This window comes from Quercus suber, unplaced genomic scaffold (assembly GCF_002906115.3).
Source record: "Quercus suber isolate HL8 unplaced genomic scaffold, Cork oak 2.0 scaffold_135, whole genome shotgun sequence".
Taxonomy (NCBI): Eukaryota; Viridiplantae; Streptophyta; class Magnoliopsida; order Fagales; family Fagaceae; genus Quercus; species Quercus suber.
In genome coordinates this window covers 866,775-890,423 of record NW_027069597.1, presented here as the reverse complement: position 1 = coordinate 890,423, position 23,649 = coordinate 866,775, and the positions used below count along the sequence as shown (strand labels likewise).

General features: G+C 35.1%; 2 protein-coding genes across 2 annotated transcripts; both read right to left on the bottom strand.

The window, feature by feature from the left end:
- Nucleotides 1–1,414: 1,414 nt before the first annotated feature.
- On the bottom strand, nt 1,415–5,111 carry LOC111998963 (transcription factor MYB101). Its single transcript, XM_024031091.2, has 3 exons — nt 4,255–5,111; nt 2,328–3,264; nt 1,415–1,988 (listed from the first exon to the last, which is right to left on the bottom strand). The coding sequence occupies exons 1-3, from the start codon at nt 4,588–4,590 to the stop codon at nt 1,711–1,713; spliced, it is 1,551 nt and encodes a 516-aa protein (XP_023886859.1). The 5' UTR covers nt 4,591–5,111; the 3' UTR covers nt 1,415–1,710.
- Nucleotides 5,112–18,504: 13,393 nt separating this feature from the next.
- On the bottom strand, nt 18,505–20,345 carry LOC112031721 (membrane metalloprotease ARASP, chloroplastic). Its single transcript, XM_024064434.2, has one exon. It carries the CDS (start codon nt 20,202–20,204, stop codon nt 18,843–18,845), a length of 1,362 nt encoding a protein of 453 aa, XP_023920202.2. The 5' UTR covers nt 20,205–20,345; the 3' UTR covers nt 18,505–18,842.
- Nucleotides 20,346–23,649: the final 3,304 nt, after the last annotated feature.

Below are 23,649 nucleotides of genomic sequence, written 5' to 3'. Positions count from 1 at the left end.
TGATAATTAGAAGAGAAAGGATTTGGGTATTGGACATTTCGGTTGAAAATACTAAGAAATTTAAGTAGAGCTATAATGTTCTTGGCAATTTTTATATTTAATAGGGTATATGATGCCATATTATTTAAAAATTGAATTGATGTGGTACTAGATACACCTTTAAATTTGTAATATTTAACTTAAAACATAATATAGATCCATTTTAAATAGAGAGGAAATTTAATTCGTATAAGTTAGAAATCTTAAGCTTATGTTTAAATTGCAGAAGATGTGGGAGGGAGTCTCTCTAAAACTAATAAAAAGGGTATAATTTTTAATTTCAATTAACAGTGCTCACCAATCACCTCAGATTTTATCATTTCAAAATGCCTAAACCATTGACCTCTTCTGATTGCCTTAATCATTTTTTGAGAAACTTAATTGCCTTAATCCAAATGGTCAGAAGAAGAACAACCGACTAGTCCATTTACTATGTTTCATTTCTTTATCTTTGTTAATACAAGAAATAAAAACATTTGAGCATGTTTAGAGATATTAACCCTGTGCCTCGTCTCAAAAAGAGTTATTTAGTCTTATTTTGGGCATAACCCCCTATCAAATGAGGAATGGATTCAATTTTGAAAGGGCGACCCAAAGGAAAATAAATTGAAATCTTCAAGTGAATACGAATAAAGTAGCTTTTAATTTAGTAAAATTTTGAGCCTTTGAAGCAAAGCGTGTGACATATAAACCTCAAGATTGTCGAATAGATTTATTTACTTTAGATTAGAGTTGCTGAACTTGAAGGGAATTGCAAAATGAGGATGGAATGAGAGAAACATGTTGTCTGAGTGACCCATAATCCAAGCAGCTCCTACCTTTGTCTCACATTTATGAATTGGAAACATTTAGAGGAAAGTGGGCGATGATTAGGGAAAGATGGTATGCATGAAGCTTTTTCTTCTTACTTAAAATAGAGACGTTTCTTGAGTCATAAACAAGAATTAAAGCCAACCCAAGTTGAAGAAATGGCACATCAAGGCATGGGTAAACTTATCAGGTTGGCAAAGCTTTTTTATTTTTTTTTCCTAAAAAAAAGTTAGCAAATTTTGCTGTTATATTTAGTGAGATTCCTGAATTAATATGGTGAATTTATGGCAAATTGGGTATGTCATGCCTCGTCCCTTACTTTAGGATATTAGGATATCACATGAAAGAAAATGAGCAATCGTGTATTATAAATATAGTCAATATATTTTTTTGGATAAATAAGATAGAATTTTAACTTATGGTGTTCTAAGTCTTTACTAACATTAGGAAGGCATCTGAGGCCACATTTAGAACTTCAGATTCCGAAAAGTACTTCATTTCACAAAGGGGAAAAATAGTAAAAGAAAAAGAAGCTTTAGGTAATACCAAATACTTGAGGCTAATGTAAAAACTACTTCATTGACTATATATACAACAAAAACATAAGATAAGCCTTCTTTTGGTTATATGCACACGGCACTCTCATTAAACATTGAACTACAACAGAAGAAAAGGTTCATAAGGCCTACTTTAAAGCTAAACATATATTACAACAACATTAAACTCTAGTTTTTTAACCGCATGGACAATATTCTCTTCTCCTTAATCCATATGGACAACTCTCTACTCTTTGGACCATATGGACACTACCAGACTACCCTATTACTATTGTAGGAAACACAAACGCTTGTAAGTAGCGCTTTAGCATATGCCAGGCAAGTTCTTCCAGTAGCAAGGGCTTAGACCCCATTCGAGCTCTGGTTCGGTAGTGTTGGTGACCGGGGCTGGTGAAGCACTTTGTTGAGTGTCAAGCCTCACATTGTCACTTTCCACACCGGATGATTGCCCATTAGATAGGTGACGACCTCCACGGTACCACTCAGGAGTTGGCATTGCTGATGGGAAGTTTGTGAGCAGGCTAGCCAAGTCATCATCCATGGAATTCATCTCCTCCAGTGGATCTTCAGCTGGTTTCATACCTGTGTGAAACAACATAAGACCATTGATGATAGCAAACAATAAAAGTTGTAACGCATTAATGTTAAATAAAAAATAAAATAAAACAGATGTGGTTTTCACTTTTTTACTTATTTTCATGGTTAATGTTACAATGTATATGACATTAATAAAAGAGTATGTCCTTAATATAGTTGAAATTTGAAACAATTCTATTAACTCAGTGAAAATTAAATGAAATGTGATACCGCCAAGCTGAATCATAATTGATCAAAACTATTATAAGCTAAGAAAATCCAATATGAAAAATTCTTACTTAAAAATTTATCAAACATATTAAACAAGAAGGAATAGTAACTTACCAATTGATGATTGAGATTGAGATTGAGAAGAGCTCAAATCATCCCAGTGGTTCTCAGCACTAGTCTCACCACCAGTTTTGAAAACAGAATCCACATTCATTGGATCTTCCTCCTCCGTTGATGCTTCCACCATCACGCCTTTCCCTTTATCAGAGGCGACTGTAGACGAAACTTCTTTTCCCTTGGACTTCTCACATAGAGTTTGAGACTCCACCAACAAAGCATCCAACAATCCACTATTGTCAGGAGACTGAGACAATGGATTCTCAATTTCATAGTCATTAGCACTGCTTGAAGCTCCCAGTGGGTTCTCATCACCACTGCTATTGGATGAAGTATGAGTTGCGGAGTTCAGTGGTGTTTGGTTTGAAGGGAGTTCTGTTTCTAGTCCTTGAACTAAACCAAACGGTTCATATGGAGCTGGGCCCATAACCACAGGGCTGCGATTGTATTGGCTACTGCCAAAACTATCAGAGTTGTACTCAACAAATGGAGCTGAAAGAGGTTGGGGTGCAATGTTTTGATTAAAAATAGGGGATGGTGATGACCCAAAAGGAGAAACGGGGGATAGAGGCAGAGCATAGGCAGGATTGTTGTTGTTTTCACTAAAAAACTTGAATTGGTTGCTGGGGTTGGAGTAAATGCCAGGAGTGACTTGGTTTTGAATTGGGTTTGTGGGTGAGGAGAAATTCATGGTGTTGAAGACGGAAAGAGAGGGATTGTAGTTGAGCTTCCGAGGCTGAGAGGAGGAGAGGAAAGCTGAGAATGGAACAGAGGAAGAGTGAGGCTGCTTTTGGTGGTGTTGTTGTTGTAGGAGGTGAAACACTGCAGCTTCTTGCTGAACTTCTTGAGGATAAAGAGGTAACCCGGCTCTTTGTCGTCTTTTCATCCGAGTATTCCAGTAGTTCTTTATCTCATTGTCAGTCCGCCCAGGTAACTGAAAGGAGAAAGAAGAGGAATCAAAGTTAGAACAGAGAAGGTCATGGAAACAAAAAGTCAAAAAATCATGTGGTTAGTTTCACAAAAACCATAAAATAGGGGGGTCCAAACAAAAATTGAGTGAGTGAGGGACTCAGAAACAAAAGTTGAGGTCAGCATCCTAGATGCAAATGATGCAATGTATTTGTTTATTAAGAAAATAGGAACCAGAAAGGAGATCATGGAATAAAAAATGAGGGAAAAAAAAAAAAGAAATGAGAAATTCAAATGGAATCCAAAAACTAAGTGGGGACCTTGTTTTAGGGGCAAATCGAAAGAGGTTTATTTTAACAATTAAAGATGATGTAAGCTAAGATGGTCAAAGAAGGAAAGTAAGACCACCAAAATGCATGTAGACCATCTTAGACATACACATAGCGAGTGAGATAGAGAGAGAGAGAGGGGAAACACAGGTGGGATCATAAATCTTCTTTTTTGGGCAGGGGTGGAGATGGGTCACAATCAACACCCAAGACTAAATCAGATTTGAAAAACGAGACTAGTCATTATATATATATATATATATATACATATATATATATATGTTGTTTTACTTAAAAAGGTTCAACCTTTATGTTTGGATGAAGAGAAGTCTAAGAGAGGAGACCATAGGAGAATAGAAGCTGATTGGAATATACTAAATTTTAATATATTTAGACCAGTTTCAACTTTATTTTCTCTCCTTTTATTCTATCTCCTTTTGTTCCAAACATATCATAAAAAGATGATCTTACATCGACTATCAAAGAAAAAGAAAATAATCAAAGATAAACCAACACACAAAAATTTCATAATCAAAACCAGAGAAATAAACAGAATAAAGGCCCAAAAATTGAAAACAACGAACATAAAATATACATGACCAGCCTAGATCAAGAAGAACAGTTACGGATGCATGAATGCATGTGGCATATTATACCATGTAAATATGAACGAAATGCATACAAACCTGAGCGGCCATACGAGCCCATTTGTTGCCAAGCTTAGCATGAAGTTCAATGATAATCCTCTCCTCCTCACCAGAAAACGAGCCCTTCTTTAGATTAGGCCTCAAATGGTTAGCCCACCTGAGCCTGCAGCTCTTGCCACACCTCATCAACCCGCAATTCTTCTGCACCGCGTTCCAGTTCCCTTCACCAAACTTCTTCACGTACTCCATCAAGATCGAGTCCTCAGCAGCAGTCCATGGACCCTTCTTGAGCCCCGCCCGGCTCGACTCGGCTCCACCTTTTGCTGCTGCCATGGCTTCCTGGTTCTGTGCTCCTTCACCGCTTTTGCTGATCATCCTGGGCTTTGATAGAAAATTAAGCAAGCTAGAAACCGCACAAAACCTTGCACAAACTCTGCTGCTCTCCTTTCTGAGTTGGGAGTTGTGGTTGGTATGAGAGAAAGTGAGAAAAGGTTCGGTGCTTATGTAATGCTACAAGTTTTGGTGAGTATTATTATAATGAGATGGGATTTTGTACGTACTATAGGAAGGAGAGGAAAGGGGTAGGTTTGGAAAAAGAGTTCTCTCCTCTCTCTAAAAGTTGAGAGAGAAATGTAAGAAAGAGAGGAGAGAGAGAGAGAGAGAGAGAAAGAAATAAGTTCTTGTCCTCTCTAGAATTTCTTCTTTTTTGTTCTTTGGATTTAGACAGAGACGCTGAATTTAAAAAAAATAATAATAATAAAGAAAGTGAAATTATGTAGAGAGAGATAGGAAGAGACGGAGAGAGAGGTGGGTTTCTTAGACAAAGAGAGAGATGGGTTTCAGAGAGAGAGAGAGAGAGAGCGGGACTAATGTTTGGGGTTTGGATTGTGGGTTAGAAGTGAGAGAGACCCCTCTGGGGGGCTTAGAGTGGGATTTATTTAGAGGTCTGAGCTTTCATTTCGGTCCGGGTTGCATGCTAAGTGGTACGTCCATGTACGCGTTTTCTAACTTCACCTTGTTGTGTAAACACCACACTTCAATGACCCTTTATCTCTAGAACACCACTTTGGTCATTTCACCTTTTCTATTTCCTACTATTAAATATTCATTCAACATATAAAATAAAGTTTATTGCAAACAAAAAGGTTTAGAGGTACACCCCTGGGATCCTCAATTACGTAAGAGAAATGTAATGCACCTAATATATGAAACAATTTCACGAAGTGAAGAGATAGATTGGGGATTAATTCTAGGTGATTGAGATGAAACTCTTTTTGAGATGTTCCATACTAATTGTAAAAAAAAAAAAAATTTATCTAAACTTTTATCTTATTTGTTTCACTCTATATAATTTGAAGATATCCGGCATTGAATTTTATGTTCTATAATAAAAAAAAATATTCTTACTATTTAGGGTCTGTTTGGAATCTACTTATTTTGCTGAAACTAAAAAATTTTTGTTGAAAGTACTGTAAATAAAAGTAAATGTTAATTGAAATAGTACAGTGTGACTCATGAATAGTAGCAAAAATAAGTTAAATAGTAAAATAAGTTAGCAAAAAATAAGCTAGCCAAACAGACACTTAATATTGAAAATTCAACATTTTAAAAAACTAGATAACTATTAAGTTTTAATATTTGAATTTGATTTGATATTTATATATATTTTTTCTTTTTACTCTAATAAATTGAGGGTAACATATTCTTGGGATTCAAATTTGGGCTCTCCTAGTGGGGAAAGACAAAAATGCCATTAAATTAAGTCTCTTTGATTAATTATAAATATCTTCACATGCATCATGAAGTTAGTCATGTTTAGGTTTAATGTGGAATCAATCTCTAATAAATGTATTTTCTTGGTAATTATATAATTTTGTCGTTTAGGGTTTAGGGTTTGGCAAAAAATAAGCTAGCTAAACAGACACTCAATATTGAAAATTCAACATTTTAAAAAGCTAGATGACTTTTAAGTTTTAATATTTGATTTTGATTTGATATTTACATTTTTTTTTCTTTTTACTCTAATAAATTAAGGGTAACTTATTCTTGGGATTCAAATTTGGGCTCTCCTAGTGGGGAAAGATGAAAATGCCATTGAATTAAGTCTCTTTGATTAATTATAAATATGGTTAATAAAGTTACCTTGACACGTGCGCATCTTCACATGCATCATGAAGTCAGTCATGTTTCAGTTTAATGTGGAATTAATCTCTAATAAATGTATTTTCCTGGTAATTATATAATTTTGTCGTTTACTGCGGTTCAGTAATTGTGTTTTGGCAAGTTATCAACTAAATGCCCTTCCTTAAAATTTGATATTTAATTTTGAATGTATTAATTACAATTTAATTTAATATATGTATATTAATATTCAGGTAGTCAAATGATTCACGACAGGAAAAATATTAATGAGTCTGAGTTAAGCAATGTGTTGCTTAAACTTGATCAAAAAAAAAAATATATATATATATATATATATTTTACAATTCAATAGTTAAGTAACGAAAGATTTGAACCTTGGACGACTTTTTTGGAAACACCCAAAGATGTCACCACATACATGTTTGGCTCCCCAAAAATTTTTGAAGTCTATTATACTATATATATATATATATATATATTGAGGAAATATTATACTATATATAATTAAGAGGTGCTACATCCATATATTTTCATAATATTTTCACAACAAATCCTAAGTGGTAAATTGTTACTTGTTCTAATTTTAACTCACCATTGAAATTACTTTTTTGCTCACCAATAACAACCTGCCACTTAGGATTTGTTGTGAAAGTGTTGTAAAAATATTGTGAACATAAACATTTCTCTATCCAATTATCATATACTTCAAAGATTAATTGGCTTATAAAATAAGAGTTAGCCCTCTTAAATATTAATAATTTGATATTTATTTTTACTGTACTAATTACAATTTAATTTAATATATGTATTAATATTTAGGTAGTCAAATGATTCACGACAAGGCAAAATATTAATGAGTTTGAACTTGATTAAGTAACATTTTTTATTTATTTAACAATTCAATAGTTTGGGGATGAGGGATTTGAACTCTGGATGTCATCGTTGAAAACACCTATGGACATAGCTACATACTTGTTCCCCCCCCCCCCCCCAATATGAAATCTATTATATTATATATAATTATGAAATAATTCAAATATTTTCTTATAAAATAGGAGTTGGTCCCCCTAAATATTAATAAATCGATATTTATTTTTGACTTTATTAATTACAATTTAATTTAATATATGTATATTAATATTTAGGTAGTCAAAGGATTCATAGCAGGGCAAATATTAATGAGTATGAGTTAAGCAATATATTTCTTAAACTTGATTATATATATATATATATTGTGGTCCCCAATCCTACCAAGAGTATGATTCTGACTGAAGGATTTGGGCCCCAATTTATTTATTCGTGGGCTTTCTTACAATCCTATGGGTTGGGCTTCAAGCTATCACTACATTGCCTAAATTGTGCTTTTCTGTAAACCCTCTAGTCTCCAAGCCTCACCCTTTGTTAGATTTTCCTCCTCCCTCTTTTCCCATACTCCACTCTTTCTTTGAGTTTTTTGCTCCTCACTCAGTGTCTTTTCTCTCTCCTTTTTCCTAGTGTTTTCCCAATCTGTTTTCACTTACCCCTTCTCATGTGCATTCCTACTCCTTATATAGCCTCTCCTTAATGGGGCACTAATCAATAGAGTCTCACCAATTTTCATGCATTTCCACTAATTCGTTAGAATTCCAAGGAATCATCATTCCTTCTAAGAATTCTCTTGAAACTTGTTCCAGACGCCAAATAATGTTCGGCACTGAGTTCCCCAAAGGCACTATCAATTCTCGGCTATCGACCTTATCGTACTCAATTCTTATCCAGTTTCCCTTATCAATCGGTGTTAAACTGATCACTAAAGGATTATCCTCGAGCGATTATATCTTTGACCCTACAAACATGTTTTTGGGCTAAGCCTACTCTGATAGGGCTTGAGGCCTACTTCCTTCTTATGGGCTGGGTTTGGCTACTCAAATTGACCTTGGGCCTTAGTAGGATGGGTCAGCAAGGATTTTCTAGGCCCAATCCCCCCTATATATATATTTATTTATTTATTTACAATTCAATAGTTATGGGATAAGGAATTTGAATCTTGGACATATCCGTTAAAAACACCTAGGGGAGTAGCCACACACATGGCTTCCTCTCCCCCCCCCCCCCCCCCAATTTTTTTTTTTTTTTTAAAATCTATTATACTCTATATAATTATCAAATACTAAGAAGATTTTACTTATAGAATAGGAATTGGCCCTTCCAATCATTTGAGTTACCCCTACCCTCAAAATAGTTTTTTTTTTTTTTTGAGTTTGTCCAATGGTGCTCCCATAAAAAAAAAAAAAAAAAAAAAAAAAATGGAATTTTCTAGTTGATCTATTAAATATAAAGACAAGATATATATATATATATATATATTATTTTCTTTCTAAATTTCATTTATATTTATTAAAGTTTTGGATTAGTTTGTCTTTAAAGACTTTTATGATTTCATTGAATTCATTTATTATCTTTGGTAAAAGTTTTTTTTTTAATAATTAAAATGAAAATTTTAAGAATTTCACTATAACGATGGTAAAAGATGATTTTTTTTCTCGGAAAGATCCTCATTGAGTATAAATTTTATAAGAGATACTAAGTTTTTGTTGTTGATATTTTTACATATTTAATATCAAACCAAACAACTTTTGTTATTGGAGTTCAAAAGATTATTAGTTCATAGTTTATAATTTTGTATACAATATGAGTTATGACTTACTCTAGTACTAAAATATTAAAGTTTATATGCATGTGTGGGGGGGGGGGGGGGGGGGAGTTTTTCTTGACTAATATATAATTAAGTACCACAATACCCCCCAAACAAAAAATCCTAGCCATGTCTCGGAAAACACCAAAAAGTGTTGGTTAAGATACAAGCCCTTGGTGATTAAATAAAACTATACCCTTGTTTAGGATGAGTGATAGGATCCTAATTGAAATCAATCATATTACCACACAATCTCTTTCTTTCAACTTTTCCCTTTTCCTCATGCATGTGAATCAACTACAAACCCCTAAAATATAACAAATAAATTTAACTAAAAAAAATCACAAATGAACTAAAGCTTCATTGTTGATGCTTGAAAAGGATGTAAAAGTAGAAGGGGATGTCATCGTTGATAGATACTAATTTGAATATATCTCAATATTGATGTCGAAGAAGCCCATGATCCACACTTGTATAAATAGATGGAAATGTTGACATTGATAGAAGGTCACTGATTTGAACATATCTTAATTATTGATGGGTGGCGCTAAACCTAAAAAGGGGTGCCATGTTGAAGAGGCCTAAGATCGACGCTCAACTTTTCTTGCCAATACATTTATTGTCTTTGACGAGAGAGAGAGAGAGAGAGAGAGAGAGAGAGAGAGTAGTAGCAAATGAATGAAAACTTCATAAAAGTTCACCCTAATTGTACCCCTAAAAATCATTGTAAATGCTTGATTTTGGCTATAAGTTCTCGGTTTGGTAACACATGTTATGAAATTTTGCTCTGTGCAAATTTGAGGGCAATACTTGGTTAGTTGTGATGAAATGGTTTAAATACGTTGTCACAAATTACTATGATTTTATGGTGGGATTGGGTAACTATACCTATTTGATTTTAGCATTAAACCTAGGTCAAAGGGAGGTATTGAGGTCTCCTAATCTAATTACAATCAAAGTATTGTCTCAAACTTGAAATGAGCTTAGGAGTTCGATTAAAACATCAGTAGCTTAGGATTTTAGATATCAGTTTAAAAACTGAAGGGTGATTACAAGTTAGCATTGTATGTACTTGGAATTCCAATACAAACTGTAAGGACCATTTGTCTAGTTCACCATTTGGATCTTATTGCCCCTATTAGATTAGGAGTGATGTGATATGTTGGTTGATGAGGGGAAGAGTCTTAAAAAACACAAGCAAAAATGGCATTGTGTACGTTGCTTCACTAATGAAAAACTAATAGTAGAAATTCCTATTGTATTTTCATAGTGAAAATTTGATAGTATTTTGCTTGATTTTATATAATCATTTCCAAATGCAGTCTTGCTTAATTATCAATATGGTTAGCTTGGTGGCATTTTTTGTTCTCTTCTATGAGGAGAACGAAGGTTCAAATTCCCCTTCCCCTATTGTTGTGATATATACATATGACGTATTTTATCCGTTCTTGATTTGCGTGTTGGACCCCAAAATCATTTTCTTAGTAGGGGATTGTGGGAACATTTGGATTATCGTGATTTAATTCATTTGGGCATTGGAGTGCTCAAAGTGCTATTTTAGGTAAAAATGATCAAAACGTCCCTAGTCAACTGGGAGTTGACCGAAAGTCAAAATTGATCAAAACTTCTCCAAAATATTATTTTCCATGTTTCTACTTCAAATCCAAGGTTATTGGAACCTTTTATCAACTTTGACCTAAGGTTGACTTTTTTAGATGATTGAGAGTTGACTTTTGATCCAACCATCCGATCGGGATAAAACCAATGGCATTGCAAATAATATCTAATTACCTTTAAAACAAAGGCTTATGGGTTGAAATAGAAGTTAAGACAGTTGAGATATCATGAAAGTAGTGCCAAGCGTGTCAGCTTGCTTCTCAAGCCCATAACTTTTTATCCGACCATTCGATTTTCAAGAAGTCAGATGATCTAGAAACTAGACATCCATATAATTCTAGTACCATTAGAATCAGGTCAATTGGAGCCTGAGAATACCTTCAAACAAGTGACCGAAGTTAGAATAAAAAAAAACTAGGAAAAAGACAAGATTGCTGACATTAACAAGTTGAATTGGTGCACATTAAGTACGTGCCGGAAGCGGAAATGTCACAAATTGATTATATATAACCCCTAGCTCCCAGGTTACAGGAAAAAAAATTGATTTTTGGAGTCCTAGAGTAATTTTCTAGAGCATTTCTCTCTCTCTCTCTCTCTCTCTCTCTCTCTCTCTCTCTCTCTCTGCCTAAATTCTCTCCCAAACACACACACAAAAATCTTTGATTCTCTTATCCTGCATACATCAAGAGGTATTTTTATTACTTCAATCTCCTCTTGCTTGGTCCTTCTTCTTTGGTTTTGAGGGTGTAGATGTAGCTTTTTAACTACAATCTACACCAATTTAAGTTCCATCACTTTATTGTTTTATTTCAATTTATTAGCATGTTTTATTACTTTATTTATTTGTAGACACTGCATTTTGTACCCCTTATGACTTGGGCCCCCGTTCCACAATGATGTTGGGATTCTAAAGCCCAAGGTTGGTTTAGGGCTTGATCAGATTGAAATTGACTTGAGGAAGGTGTTTTTGGAAAAATAGAACTTTTTTATGAACTAAATAAATCTATTTTTGGAAAATTAAGGCCAAGAAACCTTAGGGCATGTGTATGTATACACGCATATGCGCACGCATGTCCCCAAGCTGCATACGCAGGTCTTATGCATGCGTATGCATACACAAGCCTGCACATGCATGCTAGGGTTCCAAAAACTATGAAAGACAAGTTTTTCAGCATTAAATATGAGGTTTGGAAGAATCCCACATCGTTTGGGAGCCATTCCAAACCCCTATTTTTTAAGTATATAGAGCTATACGTAGTAGCTTTTCAAAACACACAAAAAAATCCTACGGGAAAACACAAGATTCACTATAAATAGTGAATCAAAGAGGGAGTTTTTCACAAAACATCCTTAAGTCAATATTGTTCTGATTGAGGCCTTTTTTGGCCTTGATCTTGGAGTCCGAAGATTACTAATCACTTTCTTATTTGTTTGTGATAGATTTGACTGAGGGGAACGGTCAAAATCAAGCCAAGGAGGTTTTGTTTTTGAGGTATAAGTTCTAAACTAGGTGCTGACTCCAATATCTTTTCTCTGCCTCGGTCTACTCGGCCGAGGCGTACTCCCCTTTATGCATTGCACTCACATTATCTCTCTAGAATGTGTTTATTACTTTGATGATGTTGGACTAGCCTTCTTGGGTTAGGATATGCCTAAATTGCTTGTTTGTGCTCTTTATGCCATATTTGCATGTTTAGATGCTTTACTTAAGTGCCTTTTGCTTTAGTTAAATTGTTTATGCCTTGATTTTGTGTCTTGTGTCATGGGTAAGGCATAGATCTTGATTCATTGGTCAAGGTTTACATCCAAATGCCCAAGTTCAATGAAGGGTTTGAATTAGAGTCTTAATTGCTTGTTTGGCTACTTACATGCTCTTACTTGCTTTTATTCCTAGATCTTTTATCTTGTGATGCCATGTTTGGATACTCCATGCTTAAATCCATGTTTCTCTTTAGGTCCATTCTTGTATGCTTAGATCTAGCTTCTTCCATCTTTAACATGCTTTGCATGTTGGCACGTGTGTTGTTCGTAATTCAATCCAATGGATCTACGGACACTAAATCCAAAAATACATTTTTCCTTTGTAGATATTCTTTCTCTTTGTTTGTTTGATAGCATGCTTCATTTCTTTGCTTGTTTGCTTATTTATGTGTTTTTATCTCTTTGCTTGTTTCTTTGCTATGTGCTTGCTTGTGTATTGGCTTTGTTGCTTTCTGTTTGTTACATGTGATGGATGGAGCACGTGCGCAACTTTTAAAAGCAAGCAAAAGGGAATTGATATGTAGATTAGGGGCTTAGCCCTTTCGTGAGGTTCATTCTTTCCTAGCCTTTCCTTTAGAACCATGTCTAGTCACTTTCCTAGATTAAGGTTCTTTTCTTGTATCTTGCTTGAGCCACACCCTCTGGATGTGGATATGTCTACTTTTCCACTGTGTGTTGATATATTGTGCAAGTTATATATTGTAAAGGTAGTCATGCACTTCGGATGATGGACATCTGTGATTAGGAAGGCAACCCTTCCCTAATCATGGATGCTCTTAACCTTAGAGTATGGATATGTATTCAAGGCTTGTGCCATAGATGCATATTCGTACTTCATTGGGTGCATGATCTACTACGCGTGTGATTGCTACTATTTATGTTAGCTAGTGACATCGGTTTCCCCATGTATACAATACGCATTACGTGTTCGGTGCTTTGGTAAGCCTTGGCATGTCTTAGTCTAAGCATATTGATGCATGTTGTATACATAGGCATGAAACTTTGTCGGTGCATCGTGGCGCACCCAACGTGAAGTTCTGCTAGATTTTCGTTGTGAAAATGTGGCATCTTCTTGCTTTATTCTCATCGTGAAAGCTTGGTGAGGATAATGTTATGCGTGCCACAACGCACTTGACCTGAAGTGTTGCTAGATTTTTGCTATGAAAATAATTCAAAATGCTATTGGATTTTCGTCGTGGATGGAAATTTGGTAGTAATTCCAATATGCTAGCAAAAAATTGATGAGGCCACACACCCTTCCCAAATCCATCCTCAAAGCCTAATTTTTTTAAAGCCCTGAAATTAATACAAATAACTTGTTTTTATCTGCCAATGACCAAAAATTAAGAGTTTTTCAAAACAAAGGACTGTCCCATGACAGACGTTGTGGGATGCTTAACATCTTCCCACATGTAACCAGACTTCTGAATTCAAGAATCAAGATTTTTTTTATTATCCATTTAGATTAGAAAAAACTGACTTTTCTTAACCTAAGATTTGTAATAAAATTCAAGGTTTTCAAACCCGGACCGTTCAAAGAACCGGAGAAGGGAGAGGTTCAAGGTTTTTAAGGTCGGACCGAGGTCCAACTGAGGTCGAACCGTGATGATGTCAAAATTAATTTAATATTAATTAAAATACAAATAAATGTATTAAATGTGTAAAAATATGAAAATTTACCCTTAAAAAAAATATTAAGCAATTAAAACAACTTTCAAATGTATTTTCGTTATTTTTATAAAGTGAATAGAAAATAATAAATATAAACAAGCTTTAAAAAATTTTATTTATTATTCTTTCAAATAAAAAATGCATTTTAATTTAAAATAACATCATTTTTAACATAAATTTACAATTTTCATATTCATATTTATTGATGTGAAAGAATAATTCTTGAACCAAAAAAGAAAAAGAAAATACTATTAAGTAAATAGTGACAAAATTAAATCCAAAACTATTAATCTTGTAGAATTAAAATAAATAAAATATAAGTTTCAAGAAGAACACAAGGAAGATTATTTTTATAAAGTGAATAGAAAATAATAAATATAAACAAGCTTTAAAAAATTTTATTTATTATTCTTTCAAATAAAAAATGCATTTTAATTTAAAATAACATCATTTTTAACATAAATTTACAATTTTCATATTCATATTTATTGATGTGAAAGAATAATTCTTGAACCAAAAAAGAAAAAGAAAATACTATTAAGTAAATAGTGACAAAATTAAATCCAAAACTATTAATCTTGTAGAATTAAAATAAATAAAATATAAGTTTCAAGAAGAACACAAGGAAGTCTAGTGGTTCAGTGGTTAGCGTGTTGGACAAAGGTCCAAAAATCCTGGGAGGTCGCTCGTTCTATTCCTAGAGCACGCGTTTTACCTCATTAACTTCAGAGCATGCATCGCTGCCAGGGGTGGTTGAAGGCTACGAGGCATCGACAATATATATAAAATGCAGTTACTTTTGACGCAATGCATATCTTCATATGCCTTATGATGTTAGCTGTGTTAGGTAGTGGAATTATCTCTCTAATAAATTTCTTTTTCCTTTTTATTCTATAATTTTGTCTTTTATCATTCATCAGTAATTTCGGTTTGGTAAATTATAATCTAAATGTCCTTCCTTTTAACTTGATACTCATGATGACTATATTAATTACAATTTAATGTAATTTATGTATATTAATATTTAAGTAGTCAAATGATTCACGACAGGGCAAAAAATTAATGAACCTGAGTTAAGTAATATGCTGCTCAAGCTTGATTAAATAACATGATTTAAGCTTAGAATAAGTTGTTTAAAGTGCCCGTTTGATGCAACTTGTAGACACTCCAATTTATTCTCTCTATGACTTAAGTCTCTCGTTCCTTAATGACAACAATACAAAGGCCCGAATTTTGAAAGTTTAGCCAAATTGAATTCAAGACCCAGATGATTTTAAAAACTAATCAAACAGTGCATGCACAAGTTGTAATTCTTGCGTATGCGGCCTTCAGACTTCATAGACAATGTGCGGTTGGTAGAGTTTTTTAGGAGGATTCCAATAAGGATAGAGAGTCAGACTCCAGGTATTTAATAGCCATACTTTGGTATGGCCTTTCTCAAGACTAGGCCACACTACACTTGATACTATAGGCAGCTCCTTTTACAGCCTTCGTTTCAGCTCATTTTATGGGCAAAACTGTCATTTCATGACAACATGGTTTGATCTTTTTTTTTTTTTTTTGTTGAGAAAAGATGGTTTGATTTGATCTTCTTTCGTTTTTGAGAAACGGTTTGATTTGATCTTCTAATGCTTCATTGAAAACAAATCAAGAAGTTTCAAAAATCAAAACTATATATTATTCGCTTTCATCGGACCAAAGGATTAAAAGATTCAACAATTAATATGAATCTGTATAATATGGTTAATTTATTACGATTGGTCTTTTAAAGAATTAATTATGATTAATGAGGTGTCATAATCTCATTGGTCTAGGCTTAGGACAAGGGGTGCACCATCATACAGATTGTTTAATTCTAATTGGATAAGTTACGGATTGTTTAATTCTAATTGGATAAGTAGCCATAGTTTCATATTTTAATTAAATCTCTTCGAATAAGTGTTTAATTTAACTATTTAAGTAAGTAACTTCCTAAATATCCATTAGCATTATCTGTTCACAAAATGGCTAATTTTTAGATACCAAAGTAATATGGAACTGAAAAGCTTATCAGAAAGATGTTAAATTGCAAAAAAATCAAAAACAATTTTAGACATACTGTGGGATGATTTTGGCATAGTAAATTTATGAGTTAGGAAGGGATGATTTTGGCATAGTAAATTTATGAATTAGGAAAAGCCTATTTTAGCGAAAGTTGGTACACTTTGAATTATTTTTTGAATTCTACTAATTTCACCTCAATTCGACGTGTGAGTAAAAAGTTAAGTTCAAACCTCAAAACACTGTGACATGTTGATCCGAAATTCAGCCTTTTGACTCTAGGGTCCCAAGTGTCGTTCAAAAGTTGGATTTTCCCTCTAAGTTCTGTTTGACACTTGGTTTCCTCAGCCCTCAATTTCTCAGCCATTTTCAAAATTTGTTTTTTCCTAATTCCAACTCTTATGAAGTCAATTTTTTAGATAAACTTCAGCATTTATCAGTTTTAGAGAGTTGTAACTTGTAAACTCATCCAAGCGTATCACAAGGCCCTCCCTTCCCTTTATAAATAGAGGGGAGATTCAAAACTCAAAAGGAAAATTTCCTATTGATCTAGAGAAAGTTTCCGATCGAAGAAGGTTATTATATTAGCAGTTGATGATCCTTCATATTTGAGGTTATTATAGAAGTCAATCATAAACTAGTGCATAAGTGAGGCCCAGTAATTGCACTCCACCATCAAGACCCAGCCGACAACTATGTCATTGGTATTCTAGCTAGCCCACTCACCGTGGGGATCAAGATCATCTGGTGGGCTTTCAAAATGATATTAACATTAGAAGACCATGCCGCTAGGCGCTAGTAAAAGACAGAGTCGAGGCGTGTCCCGTATTGAACGATTGAGGATGTATTTTGTTCTATACTGCAGTGCAGGCTGCAGCAATAGCATCATCGTATTAATGAATTTGCTTCAATGGTTTATGATCAGATGACAGAGCGGTTCTATACCCAGAAGCTCACACCATTTGAGACTAATATGGTTCTAGAGGAAGTTCGTTTTGTACCTATCATGAAGAGGGGCTGGAAAGTGTCGGAGGAAATTAATTAGGAAAGCATTTGATGAGCAAGATCTAAAGTATTACATCCCCAGATACGGATTTATTGTGTTCGAATTTGGGAATGAATCAACTTATTAGAAAACAGGTTTGGGTAGGCAGACCAAATAAAATGGCTTCGGGTTGTTGGGTGCTGACATGGGATCAATAACTCTGATTTTTTTTTTTTTTTTTTAAATTTATTTATAAATTTTAGGGACTAATAACTTTCCTTTTTGAAAGTTAAGGAACTAAAAGCGCTCCATTGGTACGGAATAGTCCACCAAAACTTTAGTTTCTACTTTGAAGATTCACACTTTCATATTACCATGTTCCCTTAGCCGCTCTGTCACTATACTTTATTACTTTTATGACTTTCTCATCACTAATATAGTAATATCTCACCGAATTTATCAAAATTAGCTATGTATATTAGGTCAAATAAAGGTTATGCAAACATTAACATTCATACTGAGCGCAATGGGGGCTCTCGTTGTAGTATCCCCTTATTATATATCTCTATTAAACATTTGAGGAAAACATCAAAAACCATCTGTGTAAATTGAGGAATTCGCCAGTAATGAACTTGATTATATCAACCGCCCACAAGCTACTAGTGTGTGTTGCAAATCCAAGTTGTATGTATTTGAAACTTTTATGCAATGAAGTGGAGGTGGAAAATATAGTTTTTGCGAAAGCTTCTACTTCCTTTTCTAGTAATGTTGCTAAAATCAATTATAATTCCAAGAAGTAATTAAAATACAGCATCTTCTAAAGCTTCTATCATCATGATGTATACCTCCAGACTGATATTTAGGTTACAGTCAATACTTTGCCATTTCAACTATCTGGAATGGTATCGTTAACATTTTGATTTTCTTAAAATATGGACAAGCCAATGAGAGGAGGTCATATGATCCTTGAATCCTTTACCTGAGGTGTGTGTGTATCACATTGAGCCAGAAGTTGCAGACTACATACATGTCATTGTATATTATAAAACATAACAATATGCAAGGATGTTTTAACTGATAAATCTTTGGTAACAAACAATCAATATGTAAGAGGCATAAATAAGAACCAAGAAGTTGGACAAGAACACGTGCAAAGAAGCTTAGCAAAATATGTTTATTCCATCTTTGGGTAATGTATTTTAACATATCCAGAGTTATAAATAAAAAAATCATTTGCAAAATGCAAAAGTTTTTCTAGCAAAAATTTGAAACTTTTTAGAATGAACTATCAAGAAAGGAGTTACTACCTACATTATTGAGTTGAATGTTGGAGTACAAGCAACAAAAGACCATCCAAAGAACTTACAATGGCACCCAACAGATCTCAATTCCAAGTATCAAATAGAAGAGAATGTAACTATTATAGAAATCTTCATGGATTTTCACAGAGGAAAAGAAGATATTTAAGTTCACAACACGTTATGTTGCCAATAAAAATTATAATCTACAGGACCATAAAAAGGATCCAGTACTGGATGAAAGATAATGAGAACAATTGAAATAAGTACCTTCCGTGTAATGTTTTGGGAAGAAGAAACCACATTATGTCAAGTATTTCCAATGATCTCAGTTTGCCCCCTCTGTGAGACTCTGCAGGCAAGCACTCTGATCCAACAACAGCATCACGTATGTTTCCCAAGCCAAATCATCTTCAAACTTCCAAAACCTTGGAAGCAATCACAACAAATCTTTTACGAAATCAAGATTGAGTGTGTCCCGGATAATAAGGAATAGCCCTAGGAGTATAACAAGCATAATCCCAGATGACATAATCCTCTGCTCTAGTTCTCGAGGAAGCTTTCTCCCACCCCTAGCCGCCTCAATGAGGACCAAAGCCAAGGAACCACCATCTAAAGCAGGTAATGGAAGAAGGTTTATTACTGCAAGGTTAAGATTTAGAACTGCAGCAAATTGGTAAAGCCCATCAATATTTGACCTTGCTACTTCTGCACCAACAGCAATAATAGCCACCGGACCTGAAACCTTACTAGCAGTTTGAGAGAAGTTAAGAAAAGTTTGTTTTAAGCTATCCAAAACAGTATATGTGAGACCCCAAAACTCTTTCCCAGCATAACTAAAAGCCTCGAATAAATTCTTCGGTATAATCTTTGAAAGCTTTAGATTTAGTGATAATTGAACACCAATTTTACCAGTTCCATCAAAATTCTCATCTGGGGTAACCCCAACATCAAAGTCCTCCTTCCCCCTTGCAACCTTGAACAACACATTTCTTTTTGGATTTTTCTTAATTACATCAACAAGCTCAGAAACTGCATTAGGCCCTACTTTTGGAAATTCATTTCCGTTAACTGCAATTATTACATCGCCTGGAAGCAACCCACCCCGGGAAGCGGCTGAAAAGGATTGAACCTCGGGCACCAGCACCCCAGGAAAGACCTCTTTTACAGGCAAACCAACTGACAAGACTTGAATAAAGATGATCACATATGCAAAGATTATATTGGCAACAACACCAGCTGAAATAACAATTACCCTATCCAATACTGGCCTATTTTTAAGCAGATTTTCATCATCAACTGGAATGTCACTATCTGGATCATTATCAGGAAAACCCACAAAGCCACCTAGAGGAAAAGCTCTGACAGAGTATTCAACATTGTTTGCATTGAATTTAGCTAAAATTGGACCAAAACCAACAGCAAATTTACTTACATGGATCCCTTGGAGATAAGCAGCGAGGAAGTGACCACTCTCATGGACAATGATAATGGCTGTTAACACTGCAGCTGCTTCCAAAACAGACTGAGCACTCTCAAAGTTCCCAAAATCAAACCCAGAAATTGCCCAATACCTGAAATCAAATCTTTTCCCACATGGGTTTCTACTCCTTTCAGATAAAAATTGGTTCTTGAAACCGAGGGGTGATGAAGAGATTGAATAGAATTCAGAAGAAAAAGGAGATTTTGAGAAGTGGGTTTTGTGCTTCAGTGAAAATTCTGAGATGGGTGACTTTGAATTGGTTAATTTGAGGAGGGAATAGGAGGAAGATGGTGGAGAGAATGAGAGGTTAATAACCATGGCTTCTTGGTTCTTTGAATGGGTATTAAGGAGCAACAAGTTTGGGCTAACGGGAGAAGAGTGGATGGCATAGAAAGAGGGAATGGATAATTCATATTTTTTGGGTCTGTGGAGGGGAAAGTCAGAGAGGTGTGTGATTTGTCTCCCTCTTATTTTACACGAGTTGGATTTCACTTCTGAAAGTGGCATTTTCCATTTCGAGGTTTTTTTTTTTTTTTTTTTTTTTTTTTTTTTTTTTTTTTTATTATTTATTTTTTAGCAATATATAGTCGTCCAGTTATATTACATTTACTTGTTTCCAATCTAAATGTCACTATTCCCAAAAAAAAAAAAAAATCTAAATATTACTAACATTTTTTAAGGAATAAATTTTCCATTAATCCATATATGGGTTGTTAAAATTGAGAATCAATTTAATATATATTATTATTATTCCTATGTCAATGTCAACAAGAAAAAAAGATTGATATGTCAAAATTATTATTTTTTGACAACAATTTTTTTTTTTAAAAAAAAAAATCCATTTAGCTAACTAGAACTCAGGTTATATCAAAATTATACAGATAATTGTCTTTATATAAGTGTGAGTGCAGCGGCTTCCTCCTTAGGAAAGGGGGAGTATGCCTCGGCTGAGTAGACCGGGGTGAAGAAAAGATTAGAGTCGCCACCTAGATTAGGTCTAGGAACCATTTATTAGCGCCCTTATGTGGAAGGACTAAGTCTTACTATGAGAGTCTGGATTCAGAATTTAGGTACGATTTTGGGAAGATGTTAGGTACCTAAAACCGCCCGACCCGTGGGTTGACTACTAGTCATTATGTCTTAAGTCTTAATCCTATTAAAGGCATATTTAACATTGTCATTCTAACTCACACACACTAGCATACATCTAAGCATACAACATGGCATCAATCATCCCAAAACCCTAATATGCATCTATCATGGCATCATATCATCATAAACCCTAGCATGTTCCTATCTCATTACATTCAAGGTAGCAAACAAATCATGGCAGAAACCAAACATGGCAGAAACCAAACATGGTAGCAAGATATATAAACAAGAATGTAATGTTATTCAAGCATATCATCCAACATATCATGTTCATATTCATCATTAAATATATATCCAATGCATTTTCATGTGAATGCATGACTTACTTTACTTACCTTATTGCATTTCAGCACCTATGCACCAATGAACAGACATGTGAATGCATGTTCATGGTATTAATGCAAGAAAAGAAAAGAAACCCCTAATTTAGCATGTCAAAGGCAAACAAACAATTAAATAGAGGAACAGAGACTCAAAAATATAAGAAAAGGTCAAAATAGAGGCATATGATGTAAAAGAAACCAAGAAATAGAAGCAGGAAAACTCGGATTAGGGTTTCTAGGCTAAAGTATGCGTGCGCATACATAAGCCTGCGTATGTGGGCTAGTTGTATATGTACGCATACTTCGAGCCTGCATGTGCATATGGAATTATGCATGCGCAGACATGCCCTAAGAACCCTAACCAATTTAAGACAGAAAACAGAGTAGAATTAAAAACGAAAGAAACTAACAACCTAACATGCTTTAAAACATAGAAACTACTAAATCCTAGGCTAAACAAACATATTAAGATATAAACAAAGCAAGAAAATAGATTAAAACAAAATTAAAATGAAGAAAAGAAAAGAAAATCTTAGAACTCAATACCTTTAAACAAAAGCTCATATTTTGATAGTTCCTCTCAGTCAAATCTATTCACAATTAAACAAGGAAGTTGTACGGCACGAGACTCCCTCGGGCCTATTTGGGCCTTGCGCCTTGAATCCCAGCTTTACGGCATGGCCCATGGGCCCAACCTACTTGTCTAAAACCAGGCCTTATGTCATTATGCTTGGCCTAAAAACTATCAAGCAAGTCATTATAATACATGTACGTCATCGTTTATCGCTTGGGAATTGCCCGGTAAAGTACACCTCGGGTGGAAACATGATTGCTCGGAGACATTATACCTCGATTATCTATCACTGCGTTGCCGAACATCTCTCCTGAAGTGGGGAACCAGTTCCAATGCCATTCTCACCATACCCTACTCCTAACTAAAATATCCACTTCGTAATAATAACATTGGACCTCTTATACCACTAATCACAAGAGTAATCATGACTCTCCACTAATTAAAGCTATAAATAAGAGAAGAGAAGTAGGAAAATGGGTTGTTGAAAGGGCTCTGAAGAAAGTTGAGAGTTGAGAACAATAGAGCCATAAGAGTGAAAGGGGAACAATACAGAGGTTTGAGAGATATCATTGGGTCTCTAGGCTAGAATCACCCAAAGTAGGAAATCCAAAGCCCACATTATAAATATATTGTGAGCCCAAGAGTGAGCTAGCCCTTTAAGCTTGTTCTGGGTGCGCACAATTGGTGCCGTCTGTGGGAATATCCTATAAATATGTGATTCGGTCGAGACTCACGCCTAGAAGATGTTCGGGAAACGTTTAGAAGGTTCTGCTGAAAGTGGTTCAGTAGGATGATCTCGAGGATTCACGTGGCGAAAGCGAAGGAAAAAAAGGCATGAAGATAGGGAGCATGAACATGAGGAAGAACAGTCTCGCCTTGGAGAGGGGTCATAACAAACAAACTGGACAATATCGGATGCTTTAGGGCACAGGCAATTGGATGAGAGAGACGAGGAGCTTGAATGGTTAAGTAGACTAGTAAGAGATTTGGAGTTGGAGGCAGGGGGTAAACACTAGAGAAGGGACCGAGATAACCAAGCAAGGGGATTTGTGAGTAGAGGGGATCACTATGATGCCAGGTCCAATCGGTCCGGTCCTCATCGACATCGAGACCGTTCACACTCATGGAAGTCCCGCAGATGCCGGGACCGTTCACATTCACGAGAGTCCTGTCGGCGTTGGGAACGCTCACGTTCATGGGAGTATGCAGATCGGGGTTCGTATTCCCTAGAGGAGCGAGGGCCCCATAATGCCACCATGGATGTTATGAGCTATGCCTTACGAAGAGCTGCTCAATCGCCATTCTCAAATGACATTAAACGGGCCCCAATGCTGAACAGGTTTACTCGACCACCATTTAATTCCAATGATGGGAAAACGGACCTGGTGGAGCATGTCAGCCATTATATCCAAATGATGTCTCTGCACACTCACAATGACACGCTGATATGTAAGGTTTTTCCTTCAAACCTTAGGCCCACAGCGTTGAGATGGTTTAATGGGTTACGGAAATATTCCATTCACAGTTTTGCCGAGTTGATCCAAGAATTCGGTGTCCAATTTGTAACCTGTAGCCGGGTACCACAACCTGTGGACGCATTATTTTCTATGAAAATGAGGGTTGGGGAAACCTTTTGCAGTTATGCCAGTAGGTATTAGGAGCTTTACAATGAGATAGGTGGAGGCAATAAAAAGATTGCGACGAGCACCTTTAG